The 22,157-nt window shown below is 41.5% G+C and overlaps 3 protein-coding genes across 3 annotated transcripts; 2 read left to right on the top strand and 1 right to left on the bottom strand.

Annotated features, from left to right (window-relative positions):
* The first annotated feature begins 1,098 nt into the window (after positions 1 to 1,098).
* Positions 1,099 to 5,635, top strand: pou5f3 (POU domain, class 5, transcription factor 3). Its single transcript, XM_017493487.3, has 5 exons — positions 1,099 to 2,887; positions 3,049 to 3,160; positions 3,506 to 3,636; positions 4,032 to 4,196; positions 4,275 to 5,635. Exons 1-5 carry the CDS (start codon positions 2,138 to 2,140, stop codon positions 4,536 to 4,538), a joined length of 1,422 nt encoding a protein of 473 aa, XP_017348976.1. The 5' UTR covers positions 1,099 to 2,137; the 3' UTR covers positions 4,539 to 5,635.
* On the bottom strand, positions 5,025 to 10,963 carry fut7 (fucosyltransferase 7 (alpha (1,3) fucosyltransferase)). The gene is made up of 2 exons (XM_017493489.3): positions 10,520 to 10,963; positions 5,025 to 6,926 (listed from the first exon to the last, which is right to left on the bottom strand). Exon 2 carries the CDS (start codon positions 6,922 to 6,924, stop codon positions 5,893 to 5,895), a length of 1,032 nt encoding a protein of 343 aa, XP_017348978.2. The 5' UTR covers positions 6,925 to 6,926; positions 10,520 to 10,963; the 3' UTR covers positions 5,025 to 5,892.
* A 3,613-nt stretch (positions 10,964 to 14,576) lies between these two features.
* Positions 14,577 to 20,997, top strand: clic3 (chloride intracellular channel 3). The gene is given in 6 exon segments (NM_001201189.1): positions 14,577 to 14,888; positions 15,299 to 15,408; positions 16,666 to 16,791; positions 16,983 to 17,089; positions 18,750 to 18,925; positions 20,520 to 20,997. Coding segments are annotated over 6 exon segments (720 nt in total). The 5' UTR covers positions 14,577 to 14,852; the 3' UTR covers positions 20,685 to 20,997.
* Positions 20,998 to 22,157: the final 1,160 nt, after the last annotated feature.

Below are 22,157 nucleotides of genomic sequence, written 5' to 3'. Positions count from 1 at the left end.
AATACAAAAATAATTCAAGGTAGTTTTGAAGTTAGTGCATTATGCCAGTGTTCTGGCAACCATTCATCTGTAAGATTCCTCCTTCTTTCGATTGTGCTTAATAGTGATTGTTTGTTTCGGGTGGAGGAGAGGGGAGGGGAGGATCGAAATCAAAGGCTAGCGGCTTTATTGTTGGCGCTGAAAAGCAGCTAATGGCCGCCCATCGCAGATCTGCACCATGAATCGACGGGGCGCCCCGGGTTTGTAGGCATCACCTCCACCCCCGCACCCACCCTCAACGACCCCGCGGCGCGGCTTCCTGCCCCCCCCCCCCCTCTCCCCCCCTCTCTCTCTCTCCTGCCGACCTTCTCAAAGTGCACAACATCGCTATTGCATTAGATCTATAGAAATGTTGCGAATAGTAGTTTTGTTGTTGTTGTTGTTGTGGTTGTTTTTTTCCCCCTCCAGAGAGTGTTAATTGGATGCAAAACTGCACTGTCTCTCATTCAGCTCTAGAATAATCTCAGTGGATAACAAGGTGATTTTTCGCCTGTTTCGGTGTGAGACCCCACACCTGAGCTCCCAGCTCTCTATCAGTCCGAGCTGAACTATCAAAAGACAAACATTTCACCTTTCATTTACTGCTGCTGTTCTTCAAAGAACACTAGACGACGAAGACGGCGTTCATACACAGCTGTTCGTTTTTAAACGCGATTAAAGATCATCAAGGAGCTGTACAGTAGGCCTGCATGTATACACGCTTCATGTAGTGACATTTTGTTTAACTTTGATTGGTTTGGATGTAAATAACTGAAAACGAGGGAAAAGATTAAGCTGAAGACTGAGATGTATTTTTATTATATTTTTTTGGAATGTTATTCAAATAGCTTATAGAAACTCAGCAATCTGACAGGAAAACAAACAAAACAATAACAACTATAAAACAGTAATGTACATTTTTTGTAAATTATTCTTTCTGGGTTGCTTTATTAGAGTTAGTTAGCCAGATGTGTAACACCAATATGTAAATATATATATATATATATATATATATATATATATATATATATATATATATATATATATATATATATATATATATATATATACACACACACACACACACACACACACACACACACACAAGTTGGTTACAAGTTATTAGTAGAGTATTTTGGGTTATGATTAGGGTGTGTGGGTGTGTGTGTTGGGTTCCCCCCCATACAATTTTCCTGTAAAGGTAGGCCTACATCAAAATCTTTGTTTTCTAAATATCACCCTGGTCGGCTATTTAAGCCGACAATTCCTTGACTCAAAAACAGATCATTCTGATGTGCACAGTTTTCTATGATCACTTGAACCGACCCTTTTTCTATGGATGTAAAAAAAAAAAAAAAAAATTCAATATGAAGGACGCCTAATTAAGAGGAAATTATTGAAACAAGGTCATGTGTCGTGCATGTTAAACACGTTAGCTAGTTTGCATTAGAAATCCCAGTGCATGGAGGTCAAAGTTTAGTCAAGCTCAGAGGACTATATACAGGGAGCACGTGATCTACACCATGCTTTATATGAGAAGCAACGTTTTTTGAAAATCTTAATATACTATATGTAATTATTCTTATATAATGAGATGGAACATAAGTCGATACTCCTTATACACGTTCACCACATTGTGCACGCGGTACACTGTGTCCTATGAGGAGTCATTTGGGTTTCGTTTACAGGAATCAAGTTCATTCACAAATACCCCATCAGCTGAGCTCTATTGTGTGTGATGACCAATGGGAGGTGAGATCATTAACACTCCTGCCTCCAACACGGATTGATTAGGGAAAAGCTGGGAGCAGGCTGCAGTCCACACTCAGAAGTTTGACCTTTTGGAAGAGGGTGGTAGTGAGATGAGGGAGGAATTTAATTGATGGGGCTGTTCACATTTTAAACACAGTCTGAAACTCGACTGGACATTATCTAGAGCTGTGATACCGTGATCTATTTTTATTTTTATTTTTATTTTATTTTTTTTTAGTTTAAAAAAAAAAAAAAAAAAACACAAACAACTACTATTAGCATGGACCTGGTTAACACAGCTACTTAATAGCAGCTCGTTGGGGACGTTTTGTGTTCTTCGTTTGGTGGGATCGCTTGATTTAGGAGGATGTCTGATCGCCCAGAGAGTCCTCCAGAAGACTGCGGTAACCGCGCATACGAGCTCTCCAGGCCCATGTCCTCGTACTCCTCAGCGCTGGGACATGAAGGCCTGCAGTTTCCGCACAGCATGCTCCAAGATCCGGGCCTGCTCTTCAATAAGGCGCCCTTTAACGGCCTCAATGCTGCCCACACGCAGACGTTTTTCTCTTTCCCGTCGGTCGGAGGAGATTTCAGGCACAACGACGCGCAGGTGGGAGATTTCTCTCAGCCCAAACACTGGTACCCGTTCACGGCCCCTGAGTACACGGGGCAGGTGGCAGGGGCCACTGCGGCTACACAGCCCGCCAACCTGAGCCCTCCTATAGCTGAGACCCGGGAGCAAATCAAGATACTTGAGGTTAAGACCGAGAAGGACGGGAGTGAAGAATACGACGGCGCTGAGACCAAACTGCAGCCTCAGTTCCTCGGCCCGGCGACCTCCGTGCCCGCCGGCGTGTACTATTCCAGTTCTGCTCCGTGGACTCCATCTTTTTGGCCTGGTCTCTCTCATATCGCAGCTCCGACTACCGTGGCCCAAGCCCCGCCGACCCCGTCTGCTTCCTCCCCTTCTTTGTCACCGTCTCCACCAGGGAACGGCTTCGGAAGTCCCGGTTTTTACAGCGGAGCCGCCGCGCAGAACGCCGCCGCCACCCAGGTGCAGAACAGCGCCCGCAGCAGCGGCTCCTCCAGCGGCGGCTGCAGCGACTCCGAGGAAGAGGTACGACCACTGTGCGACTTCAATCCATTTGTATATTACTCTGGACTTTTAACCCGTGTTTACATCAATGTGTTTTTTATTTATTTATTTATTTATTTATTTATGTGGTCTAGAAATGATCAGTTCATAAGAGCGTCAATACAACTGGTTTTCACTTTCAGGAGAACTTGACCACGGAGGATCTGGAGCAGTTTGCCAAAGAGCTGAAGCACAAGCGCATCACCCTGGGCTTTACACAAGCAGACGTGGGACTTGCGCTTGGGAATCTCTATGGTGAGTGAGAACACTTCAGAATTCAGTAGCCCTTGCATGATGATTCAGTAGCCCTTCCAAGATGGTTCCTTTGCAAACCTTGCATCATTCAATAACCTCTGGACAGGGTTCCTTAGAGGACCTAAATGTTATGACCATGAGCAAGCATTTGGGGCTGTGTGTGTGTGTGTGTGTGTGTGTGTGTTCCAAAATGTAATTTCTTGGAAGACATTTTAATGTTCTTGGGATATAATTACTTTCACTGAAGCTGAAAGCTGTTCTGAATCTGTTGCGTTGTATGCTAAATATCACCGTCGTAGTCTGCATTTCCTCCACTAAAACATGTTCTTTCAACATTGTGTACAGGGAAGATGTTCAGTCAGACGACCATCTGTCGCTTCGAAGCGCTTCAGCTCAGCTTTAAGAACATGTGCAAGCTCAAGCCACTGCTCCAGAAATGGCTGAACGAAGCAGAAACTTCAGAAAACCCGCAAGATGTTCGTAGGCTGTGCCGCACGTTTTCAGTCTAGTGTGGGGGTGGCCTCTGTTCGAGAACAGGCTCGATTTTATCATCAACGTTCACTTTGTAGTTCTTGTGGTGTTGACTAATATGGTACTTATTGTGGGGGTTGGGGGGGGTTGTTGGGACACCACCATTTGAAAAACATGGCTTATTGATCCTGGTCAATGAACCCCTACCATGCATTGTTTCCCCAAGCACATTTGGGTTAACAGGTCTGCACTGGATCCAACTGCTTGTATTGGTGTGGGGAATATGTTAATGTGCTGGGCAGGAGTACTTCAGGCCCGTGATTGAGAGACACTCGAAGTAAAATGGCTTTCAGATGCTTCTATAGTCCCCGTATGCAAATAACCCGGCTTGTTTTCACAGATGTACAAAGTTGAGCGGGTTTTCGTCGACACGAGAAAAAGGAAAAGGAGGACCAGCTTGGAGGGTTCAGTCCGCACTGCCCTCGAGTCCTACTTTCTCAAGTGTCCCAAGCCCAACACTCTGGAAATAACGCACATCTCTGATGATCTCGGCTTGGAGAGAGATGTACGTGAACGTTAAATTGTCGAAGTTGTGTCTTTTGTCCGTGCTCCTTGTGTGACGAGGCTTGTGTTTTTATTTTAGGTGGTGCGCGTGTGGTTCTGTAACCGCAGACAGAAGGGCAAGCGGCTGGCTCTGCCCTTCGACGAAGACGGTGCTGAAGGGCAGTACTACGATCAAAGCCAGACGCCACCTCCACACATGGGCGGCACACCGCTCTCGGGTCAGGGTTACCCGGGACCGGGCCACGCCAGCGGCATGCCAACGCTGTACATGCCACCTCTCCATCGATCGGAGGTCTTCAAACAGGCCCTTCATCCCGGACTAGTGGGTCATCTCTCTAGCTAAGCTAGCTGTGTCTTAGCCTTTACCTCCTTTCCAACAACTACAGGATGATGCAGTGCTACAAAGGAGGTTGCTCAATCGCTCCAGGCGAAATAGACTTCCTCTTATGAAACAATGCTGCATTCAGCTCGCTTTATCGCTCTAAATATTTTCAGTGGTGTTGAAATCTGAGCCTTCCTGGTTTGGAAATGAACACTTTAGCATCGTAATGCATACTCCTCAGATCTGATCAGATTTTCAAATTTAAGCCGCTCGATCAAATGCATTTGCACAAGTCGTTGTTTTTGTTTTGAAACATGATTTTAATGTTTTTTAAATGTCCCCCCCCGAAAACCACAACCAAATTTCCTTTGCTGTGTGTGTGTGTGTGTGTGTGTGTGTGTGTGTGTGTGTGTGTGTATATATTCATCATTCCCTTCCTATTTTTTTAAATGAACTTTTTTGTTTTGTTTTTTGTGGCTGATGGGTAAGAAGAAAAGACACAAGTCAAAGGTTTTGATCGCTTTTTATTTTTAAATCCTTATGGAAAAGTCACAAATTTGGTATGTAAAAAAATGAAGTTGGCCGTTGAAAGGGCATCAAACACTGCTTCCTCAAGGCTGTATTTGATAACTTGCCCCTGTGCACGTTGGATAGATAAATTTTTTTAATGAATTATGTGCCTTATTTGCTCGTCACATCTCGATGAAGACTCTCGTCTACGACCCTGTAAATGATGTGAAATGTGATAATTTATTGCCGAGGTGCAGTGAGGTCTTGTCTTATGAAAATCGACAGTACATTTCCTCACTTGGTGTTTTAGCAATTAAAACAATTCCTTTTGACGGTTCAAGTCTGCTGTTCTTGTCCTTACAGAAGAATGCTTCATGAATTACAGCCTTTTTAGAGGGTATAAATCATCAGGTGGGGTTTTTTTTTTTTTTTGTCTTAAAGAGGCGGATGTTTATGACTGGTTGAAGACATTGGTGTAGGTGGGGGAATATTTTCTGAATCTGAAATTAAACGTCATGTTGAGAATGCTTGAATGATGTGATTTTTTTTTTTATAAAGAGCTAGGTAGAAACCGGGAAGGAGGGGGTTGGTTCACTGAGTGAGAGTGGTTCGACCGGCACATCCGGTACAGACTTCTCAACGCTCATTAAACATTTGGGTTTTATTTAAAGAGGGAGGAAATTGGGGTTTCTGCTTGTAGTTTCAGTTTCTTCAAAATTTCCTCTTGCACCTCTGCAAAGGTATTTATTCTTAAGCTGCAAATGACTTCATGCAGCTCCTTTTACTACAAGACTTTCCCAATAGGATGGGGTTTCCGTACCTGGGCAGTAAAGTGAACGGTGTATATGGAGAAGATTGGGGCACTTTAATCATCTATAGGTAATTTGTGGTGTATTTTATGGTAAGGAAGTTTGTCATAAACTTGGCAGATCTTACATAGCCTCTCTCTCCAATCTGTATATAGTTTGACGGTGTAGTTTTGGTGCCAGGAGAAGTAAGACCTGTAGCGTTTTGTGTCTCCAGCTAGTTCTTTTAGGAACGTGGCCAGGTTCGCTAAGGAGTCAAAGTCGTCTACGTGGATGAACGAATGTGGTGGTGCGACAGCCTCGTAGTGGCTTCGTGGAGGACCCAGTACTACAGGCACCGTTCCAGCCATGAAGGAGTTTCGCCAGAGCTTCTCGGTGATATAGTGCGGAGACTCTGAGTTCTCGAAAGCAAGATAAAAATAACAACGGGAAATCGTGGGTAGCAACGCACGTTGGTTCACTGGCTTCCCCATGGCGCGACCGTACACTTGCACGGGGAGGATCTTATTAAGCTGTTGATACACGCTAGCTCTCCTGTGATGATTCTTGTAGTTAGTGACCACCCAACACACCAGATGGGTCTTATTCTTCGGCATGACAAAATCATCAGTCGCCGTGTCGCCGTCTTTCTCTTTGATCTCACCATATGGTACTGTAACATCTGCACCAGGATGGTAAGACATGGTCAAGTTGAAGATCCTAGCATATTGGTTTAAATTCCCGTTGTTTTGTGGTGCTTCCAGAGACACCCAGAGCCATCTCTGGCGAACTGGTCGAGGTAAATGGAGCGGAAGCGTCTGGCCGCGTATCTTCAGGTCGTGATGATGGAAGACGACAATGTCGGCGTCGGAATAGCTTGCGCGATTATCCACCAGGCGACAACCGGAGATGTTATAATTCTTCAGGCATGTGTCACCCTCCAGGTTGTAGGGAATCTGATAAGGCCAGTACCACAGTAGAATTGTAACAGTGGTTTTCTTTCCACTGCCACGAAGATGAAAACGAGGCATCTTCTGCAAGCTCACAAAGACGCAGCCAAGACCGACGACTAGAAGGAAGTTCTTTTTGTTCAACCTCAGGTTCACCATCATTCCTGAAAAGAGACAGAATGGTATTAGAAATGGGTTTGGTGGGGTTTTTTTTGGGCGCGGGGGGTGGTTTTGCCTGAAATTGGATTGCTTGGTCATTTCACGATTGACTTTCTTCAAGTAGAAGCTTGTGGTTTTGTCAGTGTCCTGTCTTTCAAGAATTTCCTGTGACGAGTCAGATTATTAGGGGTGGGTCCATCAAACCAAGTAGCAGAACGCTGCCTTATCAGTGGTTCATATGTCATACAAAATATATATGATGCATACAGGGCTGCTTATAAGTTGAAATGGGACCAAAAACCGCATCAGATTTTCACACAAGTCCTAAAAGTAGATGGAGAGAACCCAATTAAACAAATGAGACAAAAATATTATACTTGTCATTTATTTAGTGAGGAAAATGAGCTGATATTACATATCTGTGAGTGGTAAGTGTATGTGAATTTTTTTTTGCTTTCAGTATGTGGTTTGACCCCCTTGTGCAGCAAGAACTGCAGCTAAGCGTTTCCGGTAACTGTGTATCAGTCCTGCACGTCGGCTCGGAGGAGTTTTACTCCGTTCCTCAGTACAGAACAGCTTCGACTCTGGGATGTTGGTGTGTTTCCTCACATGAACTTCCTGCTTCAGGTTCTTCCACAACATTTCTACTGGATTAAAGTCAGGACTTTGACTCGGCCGTTCCAAAACATTACCGTTATTCTTCTTTAATCATTTTTACTTACTTTACATGACTCGTGTGCTTAAGATCGTTGTCTTACTGCATCTCTTGAGATTCAGTTCATGGACAGATGTCCTGACATTCTCCTTTAGAATTCGCTGCTTTAATTCAAAGTCATTGTTCCGTCAATGATGGCAAGCCGTCCTGGTCCAGATGCAGCGAAACAGCCCCGGACCCTGATACTACCACCACCATGTTTCACAGATGGGATAAAGTTCGTATGCAGGAATGCAGTGTTTTCCTTTCTCCAAACATACTTCTCATTTAAAACAAAAAATTCTATTTTGGTCTCATCCATCCATCCATCCATCCACAAAACATTTTCCTAATAACCTTCAGGCTTGTCCATATGATCTTTAGCAAACTGCAGACAGGTAGCAGTGTTCTTTTTGGAGAGCGGTGTGTTTTTTTTCCTTGCAACCCTGCCATGCACACCATTGTTGTTCAGCGTTCTCCTGATGGTGGACCCGTGAACATTAACATCAGCCAACGTGAGAGAGGCCTTTAGTCGCTTAGATTATTGGGATCCTTCGTGTCTTGCTCTTCGAGTGATCAGGGTTGGTCCCCACTCTCGAAGTGGTTAACGATGGTCTTAAATTTCCTCCATTTCTACTCAATCTCTCTGACTATGGATTGGTGGAGTCCAAACGCTATAGAGATGGAGTTTTTTTTTTTTCTTTTTTAACCTTTTCTGAGGACCTCAGAAATCTCCTTTGTTCATGCCATGATGCACTTCCACAAACATGCACTGTGAAGATCAGACTCCGACTGATCCCTGTTCTTTAAATAAAACAGGACGCTCGCTCACACCCGATCATCATCACATCGATTTAAAAACCCCCTGACTCTAATGTTATCGTAAACCTATCTGCTAATCCTAGAGGTTCTCGTACTTTTGCCACTCGCGGATATGTAATGGATCATTTTCCACAATAAATAAACGATCAAGTATAATATTTTTCGTCTCAATTGTTTAATTGGATTCTCTTTGTCTACTTTTAGGACTCGTGTGATAATCTGATATTTTTCGTCATATTTATCTATTCAGTGCCCCGAACCACAAAAGGGAGTCTTTTTTTTTTTTTAAATTTTTTTTAATTTTTTTAAATGAAGCACATGAGTGTGCTGCAAAAACCCTGCAAAAGTCCCGGCGGTAGAAAATCCAGCATTGTTAGCGCGCCCCGTGAGTTCTCTCTGTATGAACTGGTGTCGATTAGAGAGATGCGTGAGACTGTTTGTTTGTTTTTCCATGCAGTTATTTCTGTGCCATCTTTTTTTTTCAAACGACTTTAACCGGTCGCATTTCCCAAATTACGAACACACTACCAGTCCAATTTAACTCATCGCGGCCCTCGCCAGGCGCCGAAGGAAATCGTACAAACGTTACACTCGGCGGTGCATTCTTAGGGTCTTTATTTGTATGAAAGTCAAAACGACTCCCACTTCTGCGACTACTTTGCACCTCCTTATCGTATCTGTTTAGAAAGTAGAGCTGCACCGCTACTAAACTTCTCTAGCGGCGACCTATCGTTCAGAGTGAAAGCAGCCGATACCGATAGTTCTGCCTTTTATCCCTTCTTTTAAATGATAAAACGATGACTAATTCCACAGTTCTGAATGCAAAGAAAAACTTTATTCCCTCCATTTCGGCAAGTTGTTTCACAGTAACTGGTCTCATGAACGCGAAACGCATGGCTCTAATTAACATTCACACAGGAACTCAATGCTGACGATTAAAGTAAGATTTCTTAACTTATTGAGTGTTACTCATTCATATTAACACTGACTGAATTCTTAAAAAAAAAAAAAACAACAACTTCCTGATGGTCTCACATTCACTCTCCACAAACAAACGCATTTCTACTTCATCACTGAACATCAAACTGGTAACACATAGGCCTAATATAAACCATTTTTTTTTTTTGATGATATTAACTCATCAACATTACCCGCGTATGAAATATACGACTCTACAAATATATCTTTCTGTGCCGTATGTATTACTTTTCTGTCACTCATTTAAATCTTTCAACGGCATACCGGGGCTTTAATTCAGCGGCGAGCGGCGGGGCTAAAATTTTCAGCAGTGTAGAGATTACAGAGATTACAAAACTGCGGTTTTGTCATAATCCCACACAACAGACATCATCTTTACACACAGCATGAAATGGATGTGTTTTCCTACCCTCTTTTGATTGACAGGATATAATTGTCCCTGATCATTGGATGTTTGTAAACTATAGCGATGCGTCTGTGCGTCTCGATTAGAAAGCGTTATCTGTTCATTCCGAGTAATGTATTTGTTTTCGTACTACGCACCTAACATACACCGGAAGTCAAAATTGCATTGTATTTAAATTTTTTCCCCCAGTTACACTATTAATGCAAATAAAGACTTTGTGTCAATATCTGCATTGGTTTCTATTTAACTAAAAAAAACCAAATGTGTAAATTTAATATTCTAAGGGATCAAGAGCTAAAACTTTTCCAGAAGCATGTGTATACCTTTAGTCATACTTGTACTAAACAACCTCTGCCCCAAATAATGATTCAACAGATTATTAACTATTGGTGCCTGCATGTATGAATGTCTTCCAGCTCTTCTGCTAGGTGAAATGCACTGTATCTCCAGCCAGTTCCTTTCATCCTGATAACCACTAGTTTTACCTGCATCTTCAGAGATCAGGATGGTTCAACAAAGGAAATGAGTACTGTTGCAACAATTTCTTAAAAGACGTTTCAGGACATCGCTATAGTACAAATCAGTGTCTAAAGATGCATTCAAATGCGTCTTGGAAAAAGATCTCAGCAAGCTGAGATTAACACGAAACGTCTTGTAGAGGACGCACGGCTCGAGGTTCGTGCCGAGTGCGTGCTTACCTTGCAGAGGACGTGGTTTCTCTGCGGAGATGCTGCATGAGGCACAGAATGCTGATTTAAAATGTGCATTAGTTTGACCGCGTTAGAGTTATGTGGAAACAAGGTGGAGGGCAGAGCTGTCACACATTCAGTAGGAAACTACAGAGAGACGAGCGTTTCCTGTTGTCACACTCGCTGTCTTTCCCATTTTCTCCTCCCCTTCTCAGTTTTTACCCAAATATCTTCTCAGATTTGATTAACCGTTTCAGGACAACAAGTGAGGACATTGTGGTGAGTGGTTATCCAGTGAGGATGTTTGGAGTAATGATGTGGTCTGGATGTTTCAGTCTTTTGTCATCTTTCCTCAGTAGTGCCGTGATAACGGAGGTTTGGTTGGTTGAGGAAGTGTACTCTAATTTCAAACTTAAACCAGCCTGTCATGCCTGGCAAGCTTCACTAAATAACATCCTAAAATAAGGTTACAGCGGTTTGACGATAGGGCAAAATGTTCTGCATGGCACAGAGATCAAAATGTTGGAAGAAATGTGGGTTGGATTAAACCAGCTCGTGCGGTTTAGTTATTTGTGTGTTTAAGCCACATCCATCTCGGTGAAAAAGAAAAACCACAAGCTAGTGATGTCGACGTTTTACTTCAAGCATTAACCAAGTCAGTGCCTCCAGAACAGTGATAATCCCCTCTCCCCCACATAGATTCAATCCTGTAGTCATACAAGACTGTCTGACTAGTCCTCGAATCGAGGAGGGGCTTTCTTCACTCTCAGTTGCTGAAGAGATTGCACACCACGAACATATCAGGTGATTCATTCAGCTGCTACGACGACGTGGTCGTTCCTGATTTTAGTTCCTGATTAGCGCAAGCATAATTTGTCATGTCCTTCCTTGACTGCTTTCTTTTCATCAGAAGCAGCAAGCAGATTTCAATCAAACTTGGCAAATGACTACAACGCTCAATTTGTAAACCTTAACCATTCCAATCCTTTCGTCTTATGAATGTGTACCGAGTAGAGATGCACCGATGTATCGGCGGATAATCGGTATCGGCCGACGGTTTAAAAACGTCCGGCGATCGGGGCCGGTTATATCCTGTCGATCAAAAGAAACGTGGATTCCGTGCGGCGTGTAAAGATGATGTCTCTTGTGTGGAATGATGACAAAACCGCCGTTTGTAATGTCTGTAATCTCGGGGGTTCCACAGCAACACCCCCCCCCCCCCTTCTGCTCACGCTGAATTATAGGGCCAGTACAAAAAAAAAGGTATATATTGTACAGAAAAATATTTGTATCATTAAAAATATACTGATATAATGCTTTATAGTTAAAATATAAAAATAATATATTCACAAAGCACTCGAGCATTTTAGTACTTACGATTCTATATATATATATATATATATATATATAAACTCATGTAGACTATTATCATATCAAAAGTACACTTTTTTTTTTTTCTTCTTTGATTTTGTTAAAGGCAGAGGCTCAAATGACAGCATAGTTTCAGGACTGGAGTAAAATCTGTCGGTGTAATTGAAATTTAAATAATACCTTATTGATGGGTTTTGTTCGATTTTGGTGGTCGGATTTAATGAAGACAAAATGGCAAAAGAGAACCGCCTTTGAATAGAGTATACACTTATATACAATAACATTGATAGTTGCACCAACATGAGATGGGCATACATACTCACCAACTACGTTATAAGGTATACCTAATACATAATACAGGTCAAGAGTTTCATTTAATGTTCGCATCAAACATCACAATGAGGAAAAAATATGATCTCAGTGACTTTAACAGTGGCTTGGTTGGTGGTGCTAGGCTGGTTTGAGTATTTCAAAAACTGCTGATCTCCTGGGATTTTCACACACAGCAGTCTCTAGAACCGACACAGAATGGTGTGAAAAACAAACAGGCGAAAAACTATCTGGTGAGCTTCAGTTCTGTGGGTTGAAAACGTCTTGTTGAAGAGAGAGATCAGAGGAGAATTGCCAGACTGGTTATGGCTGACAGGAAGGTTACGGCAAGTCAAATAACCACTTTTTACAACCACGTTTGGGGAGAAAAGCAACTTGAGGTAGATGGTTTAGAACAGCAAAAGACCACATTAGCCTTTACAAAACCGGAAAGACTTGAAGCCACACTGTATTTTTTTTATACATGTATTAAAACCTCCTGTCTAATATTCTGTAGGACCATCAAAACAGCCCTGAAACTTCAAGGCATGGACTGCACAAGACCTCTGAAGGTGGTGTGCTGCGGTATCTGGCACCAATTACCAAAAACCGTTAGCAGCGGATCCTTCAAGTCCTGTAAGTTAAGTCGCGAGGTGCGGCCCCCGTGGATCGGACTTGTTTTTCCAGCGCATCCAACAGACGCTCGATCGGACTGAGGTCTGGGGAATTCGGAGGCCGAGTCAACACCTTGAACCCTTTGACATGTTCCTCAAACCGTTCCTGAACTATTTGTGCAGTGTGGCCGGGAGCGTTATCCTGCTGAAAGAGGACAGTGCCATTAGGGAATACCGTTGCCATGAAGGGGTGTACTCGGTCTGCAGCAATGTTGTGTTCTCTTGGATGGGGAAAAAAAAAACAAAAAACAAAGATTTTCCAACAAGCTATATTGTAATAGTCTTGCTTTTCATTGTGAGTAACAAACAGACATTTTCATTACATCCATCCATCCATCCATCTTCGATACCGCTTCAGGGTCACGGGGAACCTGAAGCCTATCCCAGGGAGCATGGGGCACGAGGCGGGGTACACCCTGGACAGGGTGCCAATCCGTTGCAGGGCACACTCACATACACACTCACACACCCATTCATACACTACGGACACTTTGGACACGCCAATCAGCCTACCATGCATGTCTTTGGACTGGGAACCGGAGTACCCGTAGATAACCCCCGCAGCACGGGGAGAACATGCAAACTCCGCACACACAGGGGCACGGTGGGAATCGAACCCCTCAGTAAATTAAAAGGGAAAAAAATTAAAAGAAAAACTGCATATTATATAACTATGAGATAAAACAGATATAGTGCACACAGTAAGAGATGCATATGTCAGAAAAGGTGGTATTTTAGGTTTGTTTTTAAAATTGGGAAGGACGGTGTACGTGAATACTAGACATTTGGTTTTACTAAGCGTGTACTTTTATGCGTATTTAATTAGTCAAAGCTTCATGTCCATAAATAAAGGGACATTTCTGAAAAGGTTTTAAAATGATCCCGGCCTGTGGTGTCTTGCCTTAAGACTTATGCATGTTCCTACTTGTATTTTCGTCTTAATTGGGTTGTCACACCTTATTGCTTATTGAGTCACGTTTTTCCTTCTATGCCCAGCTCGTGTATTTTTCCTGGTTTAGTGTAACAAATGAGACAGCTGCTAAAAATGTAGAAACTGCTGCACCTTGAAGGCCAGTATTCACAGTTTGACAACAGGGTACCGATGGCCCCACAAGATCTCATGCCTTTACACAGTGCCGTCTTACGCTGTATGTAAGTGTGTACATCATCGGCAGCTCCTTATTCGATTTCATCTTTGTTTTTTGTTTTGTTTGTTTGTTTGTTTGTTTTTTACCTCAGAAGTTAGAAACACAAAATGAGGTGTATTTAGGGATCTGGCCTATATTTTAACTGCTTAAATTTGGTGTCAGATTACACAGGATGTGATCAGCATATTAGCATTAACCCCTATGGAAAGCCATGTGTGTTATCATGGTTGGTGTGATTATCATGTCTTCCATATACGTCACTAAGAGAGTTAAGAGTTAAAAAAAAAATAATAATAACTTGCCATGAGTTAAAAGCTCTTACAATGACAATAAGGGAGATAAACATTAGTAGTAAAAGATCCATCCAGTACAAGCTTTCTTTGTGGAAGTGTTGTGACAGAGCGACAGTAGGAGAGCTCTGATATATCTTAAGGCATGTCAGGGACTGGAGCTAGAGTGAGAGAATGAGAGAATGTCATTGAGAATAAGACAGGTTGGACAGGTCAGTCCAGTGGGAATGCTCATCGGGTGTGGCGAGAGACACAGCGAATAGACTCCGATTGAAACTGGCAAGATAGAGAGCAACAAAATAAAAGGAGCAGCGTAAACCGAGTACTGATTGAGAAAGAAACAAGTGTCGTTTTTGTATTTTGAATTAAAATCGCAGCTCGGGATTTTAAACTCATCGATCCTCAAGGACTTCCGTTTGACTACGATCGTTGGACTCAAGTGGATAATTGAGCCTATTTGGACACAGTGATGTAAACATTTCTCCTGGGTTGGCTAGTAAAGGTTTGACAGCTGAAAGACCACAGGAGTTGAGGACGCAGAACCGGAGACATGGCGGAGGCACCAAAGATTGAGCTCTTCATCAAGGTCAGAGTTTGTACTTTTCTATTTTCCAGTGAAAGCTGTTGTAAGTTTAGACAATGTTACATTGGCTAGGTTTGTAATGGGAATGGATCGTACTGTATGAGTAATCCTTTAAAAAAAAAAAAAAAAAAAGAGGCTTGTTTGAGGCTTGTTTACTTCCAAGACTTGGTGTTAAAAACCCGCACTTCCTGACAAACCTGTGGTAAAATCCCACAATTTGTCAACAATATTTGGAACGACTAAGCTCTGGAGAAGACTGAAACCCCCCAAAAACAAGCCACACTCAATGCAGCCATTTTATTGTTATAGAAAACCTGTCAAAACACCAGCTCTTGCTATATGATATCTGATTTTCAGATCAAGCCATTTTTTTTTTTTTTTTTAAAGAAATCAGGCTTTTTTCCCCCCCACAGGCAAGTGATGATGGTGAAGGAGTTGGCAACTGTCCATTCTGTCAGCGGCTCTTCATGATTCTCTGGCTTAAGGGGGTTAATTTCACCCTCACCACAGTGGACATGAAGAGGTAAGAGAAATACGCAGTGATTACGCAATCATTAAAGAGGGCATTAGTGTTCAACGTCGCTACCCAACCCTGCTATCGGTGATCTACCGCCCTACTGAGTTTAGTCCAGCCCTACTCTAACATACCTGATAATAAGTGGTTTCTGGAAATTATAGCCACATGTAAATATTATAGCCAGTCTGGTAGATCTCCAGAAGCTAGGCTGGGTCCCCTGGTTCCTCATAAAATCTTTGGATGATTAATGGTTCTAGATCTTCTACTTGGAATCTATTCTATTCCCCCGAGGGCACACTGAAGAACCATTTAAATGCTAGATCTAATCTTTTGTTTTGCTTCTAAGAATGATCCCAGTGATCACCAAACCTCCAGTTTCATTCTCGGAAGAAAACTAATAGCCAGTGACCTCATGATACCAAACACAAGTCACTACCCCTTGAGGGTATGCCTTTTTTAATCTTTACACTCTTATAAAACAGGGTTCCTCAAAGGCTCTTGGTAGGTCCTTAAAGGGGTTTCACTTAGAACCTCTTATGAAACTCTCTATATGGTACTATATTGAATCTTCACGTAGCACCTTTACGTGTTAGAGTTTCTAAGAATGTACCCAGTGATCAGCAAGAGCCACCTTCATTCTCAGATAAATAGTATTCTCTACAAAAGTAGATCATCCGATACAGGATTGGTGATCTTCAAGGGTCCCCCTAGAACGGCAAACTGAAGAAACGTAGGGGGTGCAATAAACTGGTTAGTTAAATACAATTAACCCAGTAATCACCAAACTTGCTTATAATACAGGGTTCCTCTACGTTGTTTGTTTGTTTTTTTCTAGTTCCTTAAATGTTTTTAATTTAGAACTTATTATAAATATATCGATTCTATATTGAATCTTTAATAGTTCCCACAGTGGGGTAAACCAAAGAACCCTTTATGGTGGTATGTTATTTGTCGGTTTACTTTCTTATAAACTATTTTCTCTCAAGAATTTTTGATGCTTAATTGCTCTATCTCCCTGAAGGTGTTCCACTTGTAATCTTGCACTCTTGAAAAGGAAACTGTTGTAGGAGAATGTGAAGAATCTGTGTTGAATTCTCTATAAAGGAAGAGAGCCAAAAACAGGGTTGGTGACCTTCAAGGTTTCGGACAATCCAAAGAACCCTTAATGGTGCTAGAGTGAATCTTTTTTCAAGAATGATTCCAGTGATCACCTGTTCCTGGGCAATATCTGCCTTCACTCTACCTTTTTTTTTTTCTCTGTAGAGCTCCAGAGGTTCTGAAGGACCTTGCTCCAGGCTCTCAGCCCCCATTCCTCCTTTATAATGGAGAGGTACGCACTGACACTAACAAGATTGAGGAGTTTCTGGAAGAGACTTTGGCACCTCCACAGTGAGTTTCACCTTGCACCATTTGGGGAATGTGTTGTATTGTAATGGTGGAATTCCTAAGAATTAATCTTGCACAAAATGCCTGTGATACATGAAGGACATTATCTGCAAACAGTGACGGATTTAAGGACAAGATCATCTATGATGTTCTTGATAAAAGACATGATCTTGTGGACATGTTTGTCATTCCAGATTTTCCAAACTGTGCTGTCGCTATAAGGAGTCTAACAGTGCTGGCGATGATATCTTCCACAAGTTCTCTGCTTACATTAAAAACCCCAACCCTGGACTTAATGACAGTGAGAAATTGTTTGTGTGTATGGTTGGGGGGGGATGTTGATGTATCTTGATGAGGACCAAATGTCCATATAAGGATATACATGTGCATATATGAGGAATATCTAACAGTTATGACCTCTTGGCGAGATTAATAATAATAATAATAATAATAACAACAATAAACGTTATATAGCAGGCCTCTCAATGCACTTTACATAAGAGCATGTATAAAACCAGTTAATAATAAAAATGTCGTTTCAATTATTAATAGCAATAATAGTTCAATAACATGAAGTAAAATCAATCCTAAAGAAATGTTTCAAGACAAGAACTTAAATACGCTGAAAGACTGGGCTTCTCTGAGATCAGATGGTAGCGAGTTCTGGTTTTGGAGCATAAGAAGAAAAGAAAATTGCCCATAGTATGTAAACGAGTCTGAGGGACAGTTAAGAGACCAGAATCGGAGGGGTGGAGATCACTCGAGATTAGGTGTTCTCACATGGAAAAACGTTTTTCCTTTTGGTTACTAGGGTTAGGTTTAAGTGTAGGCATAGCATTAATTAGCTGCATTAATAAATATGTCAGTGGGAGGTCCTTACAGGGATAATATGACAAACATGTGTGTGGGTGTGTATACAGACATGTGTCAAATGTGAAGAAACTAGTTGGAATAAAGAACAGTGTAACACATTGTACACATTAGCAATTAAAATGCCATGCTTTGCGGCGTGTATAAAAATGCTGAGCAGGCCCGGTTAACCTCATTTCATTTTGGTTCAGAATGGAAAGAGGAAAAGATCTTGAAGCTTTTTAAAAAAAAATTATTTTTAAAAGAGGGTTCGTTATTCGGATAGGATCTTGTCACAGAGTCTGCTTTGTTTCAATAGGAATAGTGACTAAAATGACCTCAGTAGCAGAAAAGCTTTAATGCACCTCAGCATAGATTCTACAAGTCTGCAACACCATTCTAATGGATACCGTGGTTGAATACGCACATTTAATGACCGTGATTTTTAGTGCGAGCAAATATAAATGTAGGCAAAATGTTCTTCAGGTGTTTCCATGTACGACTACATAGAGAAGGCTATAGTAGTGTAGGCTATAGTGCTTAAACAAAGACGTTCCAAAGATGAAAGCAACTTTAAGAGCTTCCGAAAACCACAGTTCATACAGAGGACAAAAATAATATGGTAAGGTGAGTGAGCGTACTCTTGATGACTGTGAGAGCGCGTGTGTTTGCGTACATCAAGAGAAGCGTACGGGCCTGAATGCTGGATCCCTATACTGAGTGGCTCTGTTATGCCATGGCAGGGTGTTTTGCCTGTATGATTTGGAGCCACTGATAATACCCCATCTACACAAGGACTCACTGGATGGTTTGATGAGGATGAAAATAATCACCCTTCTCTGAAATCATCAAACTAATCAAAACATCCACCAGATATCCACTAAACTGGACTCTTGTAGGAGATGTTGGACTGGTGCTCTTGGAGGATCTTCAAATGGATGGAAATGTGAGGCAATATCTTTTGGAAGAATGGTGTTCCAGACTTGTAGAATCTATGCCAAGCCAGCTAGTGGTAACCCAAAACCTTACTAATATACCTTATAATGTTTTTTTTTGTTGTTGTTGTTTTAATTATCTGTATACATATTAGCCTCTGTTGTATGTATTTCCAGTGCTGGAAAAGAAATTTCTGAAGAGTCTGATGAAGCTGGATCAATACTTGCTCACCCCTCTTCCATACGAGTTGGATAAGAACCCGAATGTAACTCAGTCCACCCGAAGCTACCTGGATGGAGACTCCCTCACTCTCGCTGACTGCAACCTTCTCCCCAAGCTACATATTGTCAAGGTTCTAAACATTATGTCTTTTATAATATGTTTGCCATAATCGGGGCCAATGTGTCTCAGTGGTTAAGGGTCTAGACTCCAAGTAGCACGAAGCTATTATTGGATCCCTGAGTATATCCTTCAACCCTCAACTATTAAGCCCAACTGTAAAACCGTACAAAAGCATCAAAAGAATACATGTAAATGTAATGCAGTCTTTGAGAGCTGATAGAGGAATGGGAAAACATACAGTGGCAACCCACATTGAAAATCTTTTCACTCTTTTTTTTTTTCATTTAAAATTGGAAATAAACGGAAGGTTTTAGGTCAATATCTTGAATTTCTATTATGCACTATTTCTATCTCCCCATTCCTAGGCACATTTGTACTATTCGTCATGTTAACTGCTTTGTACAAAAGGTCAGAGTTTCCTCGTGCCAAATCTCTTCTATCGAAGCATGTGTTCCGACAACACTGATGGATTTAAAGTGTCAAATGTCAAATCTAAATCTAAGATGGATCATAAGGTTTGGCACAATCCTGTGGAGTCCGTGCCAGCTCGAGTTCACATTGTTACCGAAGCAAAAAGGGACGTACCAAATACTAAGAAAGTCTGAAATTCATGTAAACATTTCAAAAATTCGACTTTTGTTGTCAATAATATCATTTGTAATGAAGATTATTGTATTAAAATTGGAAAACAGCGCTCTCAGACATTTGGACCCCACTGTATCTTCATTTGGCGGTGCGTTTTATTTAAACCGACTTGCCACTGAGAGCATTCCAAGCACTTCAGGGTTAGGAGCTTTTCCTCATGCGCTCAACAATAAAACTCTGGCACTTCTTGGAACTGAACCTCAACCTTCACTAGTGCAGAGCCTTACCCTCCAAAACAAACACCGCCCCATCCGATGCTCTTCACAGATCTCCCAACCTTCACACATTTTGAGTAGCAGCACCGCATTTTAACATCAGATTAGGTATGAGTCACCGCCCAAGAATACGCCAAATCAAAACTGCACATGAGACAATCAACATATGAATCTGGTATGATTGACAGAGTGAACTCTCTGATATGAACTGATACCCTCTGGAATCCCTGCCCTCTTCTCTCTGTCCCATGTTAGTAATAGTAGTAGAGGTTAAATAAGCCTACAATGAAGTGTCAAATCGAACACCAAGCACTTGGAGGGGAAAATTTGCTTAACTAAAAAAGAAATGTGTGATAGCTTCCTCCTCAAGCACCTGTAGGCCTGGTGGTTGTGGTAAAACCCTATATATAGCACACTGCAGTTTCAACCTTTGCCAAGTGATTTGTGAAAGGACTGTATAAAAATATGTACTGCGTTTTTATACTCGCTGTCCCTCATTGTGACTGTGCATTATTCCTCCTTAGCGGGGGGTATTCAGTTCAACCAGTTTGTATTATTTCTTGTAAAAGTCACCCTCATGCAGTGGTGTAGACAAGGCCATATGCCCATATATACTGTAAACATACTATAATAATATTGTATACTCAGTAAGCCTGACCGGACGACACTCCTGGTCCTATGGAAGTCTTTTTTTTTTTATTATTACACTTGTTAATGCATTGCTTACGTCCTCTTTCTTCTCAGATTGTGTGTAGGAAATATCGTGATTTTGGGATCCCTGCAGCCCTCACTGGTCTGACTAAGTACCTGGAGAAATCCTACCAGCGGGACGAGTTCCGCTACACGTGCCCCAATGACGCAGAGATCCTGCTCGCCTACCATTCTGTGGCCAAATATCTCAACAAGTAGATCGAGTATAGCAGGGGATGGGTGGGGCTTGGCGAATGGAGTGGCTCTAGGCAAGCCCGAATCATATGTCTCGTAAATACAATTCTATGTTAGAGGTTTCAAATCACCTGTGGTTTGTAGGTGGAGGTTCTTTTCTCTCTTTTTTTTTTTTTGTACAAATGAGATATTATGTGCTTTGAGTATTTGCTACCTTCTTTGTTTCATATTAACATGTTCGCCTGTTTGTTATTATTACTTTCGGTACTGCCATATTCTCTGTACATGGAATCATTTGTCTGTACAATTTACAGTATAAAATCTCAGCGGAAAAACATAATGGTAACCATTTGAGGTTTCTGTTGGTTCCTGGTGATTTTATAATGGTCTGTAATGATTACTAATGGTATGTGTGTGGGTTGATCATTATGGAAATGGTCCTAATGGTTTTAAGTGGTAAGTTAAGAGTGTGAATCATTCTATATGAGTTTGATAGTACTAGTTGGACTTGAAGGTGTCCTACAGGTGTCTGATGGTCTCTGTGATGAGCTCGCAGTAGTAGGCTGTCGTATAATGGTGATTTAATGTACTGTGCCCAATAGACTTTGCTTCAGTTATTCTAGACTGCAAGGCTTTCTTCAAGAAGGCATTCATGGATATCAACACAAGGCTTGCACACCATTAGGACACAACAATTAAATTAATTGGGCGACACAGAGACACAGCAGGGTGTGTTGCTGTTGCACAGCTCCAGGGTTTCAGGGTCGATTTTACTGTCTGTGTGGGGTTTTGCATGTTTGCCTCAAATTCACATGGGTTTCCTGAAGGTTCACTGGTTTTCTTCCAATGTCCAAAAAACATTCCAGTAGGTCCATCGACTATGCTAAATCACCCATAGGTGTAAATGAGCGAATGTTGAACTCCAAAGGACAGCCGACTAGCGTGTACTCCCGCCTGCTTTACCAGGATATTCTCCAGATCCACTGCCACCTTCATCCCCCAAGATGAAAAGCTTACTGAAGATGAACAAATTCAATCGCACTGAATATATCCAAGATCTGTAACCGAATCAAGAATGAAGACCAAGTAGTCTGGTGGGAAAATGTTTCATGGAAACCATTAGGGCAATTTCTATTAGCTATATATTTTATATATATATATATATATATATATATATATATATATATATATATATATATATATATATATATATATATATAAAATATGTCTTTCTTTCTTTCACAAGATTACACATGCCATTCAATTCTGTAAATAAGACCAAAAGATGCACTGAAGCAACTTTAAGAATTAATAAAATGTGACTTTTAAATTGTGTCAGTCTTAACTTGCTCGTCTTTATTTGCACCTATTTCCACTTTACCACTGTATGAACTCAAAGAGCTGGTTAAACTGGTAGATGTGTGATATAAACAGCATTTATAACCTGTTGAATATCATTTCCAGCCTTTAAGCTTTTACACCCCACCTGTATTCCGG

Source organism: Ictalurus punctatus, chromosome 18, assembly GCF_001660625.3.
Source record: "Ictalurus punctatus breed USDA103 chromosome 18, Coco_2.0, whole genome shotgun sequence".
Taxonomy (NCBI): Eukaryota; Metazoa; Chordata; class Actinopteri; order Siluriformes; family Ictaluridae; genus Ictalurus; species Ictalurus punctatus.
This window is presented reverse-complemented; position numbering and strand designations above follow the sequence as displayed.

Bases quoted from the DNA above. Each gene is read 5' to 3' on its own strand.
- pou5f3 (XM_017493487.3), top strand. From the start codon at position 2,138: ATGTCTGATCGCCCAGAGAGTCCTCCAGAAGACTGCGGTAACCGCGCA. The intron at 2,888-3,048 runs GTACGACCACTG...TTTCACTTTCAG, and splicing joins GCAGCGACTCCGAGGAAGAG to GAGAACTTGACCACGGAGGA. The intron at 4,197-4,274 runs GTACGTGAACGT...TTTTTATTTTAG, and splicing joins ATCTCGGCTTGGAGAGAGAT to GTGGTGCGCGTGTGGTTCTG.
- fut7 (XM_017493489.3), bottom strand. From the start codon at position 6,924: ATGATGGTGAACCTGAGGTTGAACAAAAAGAACTTCCTTCTAGTCGTC.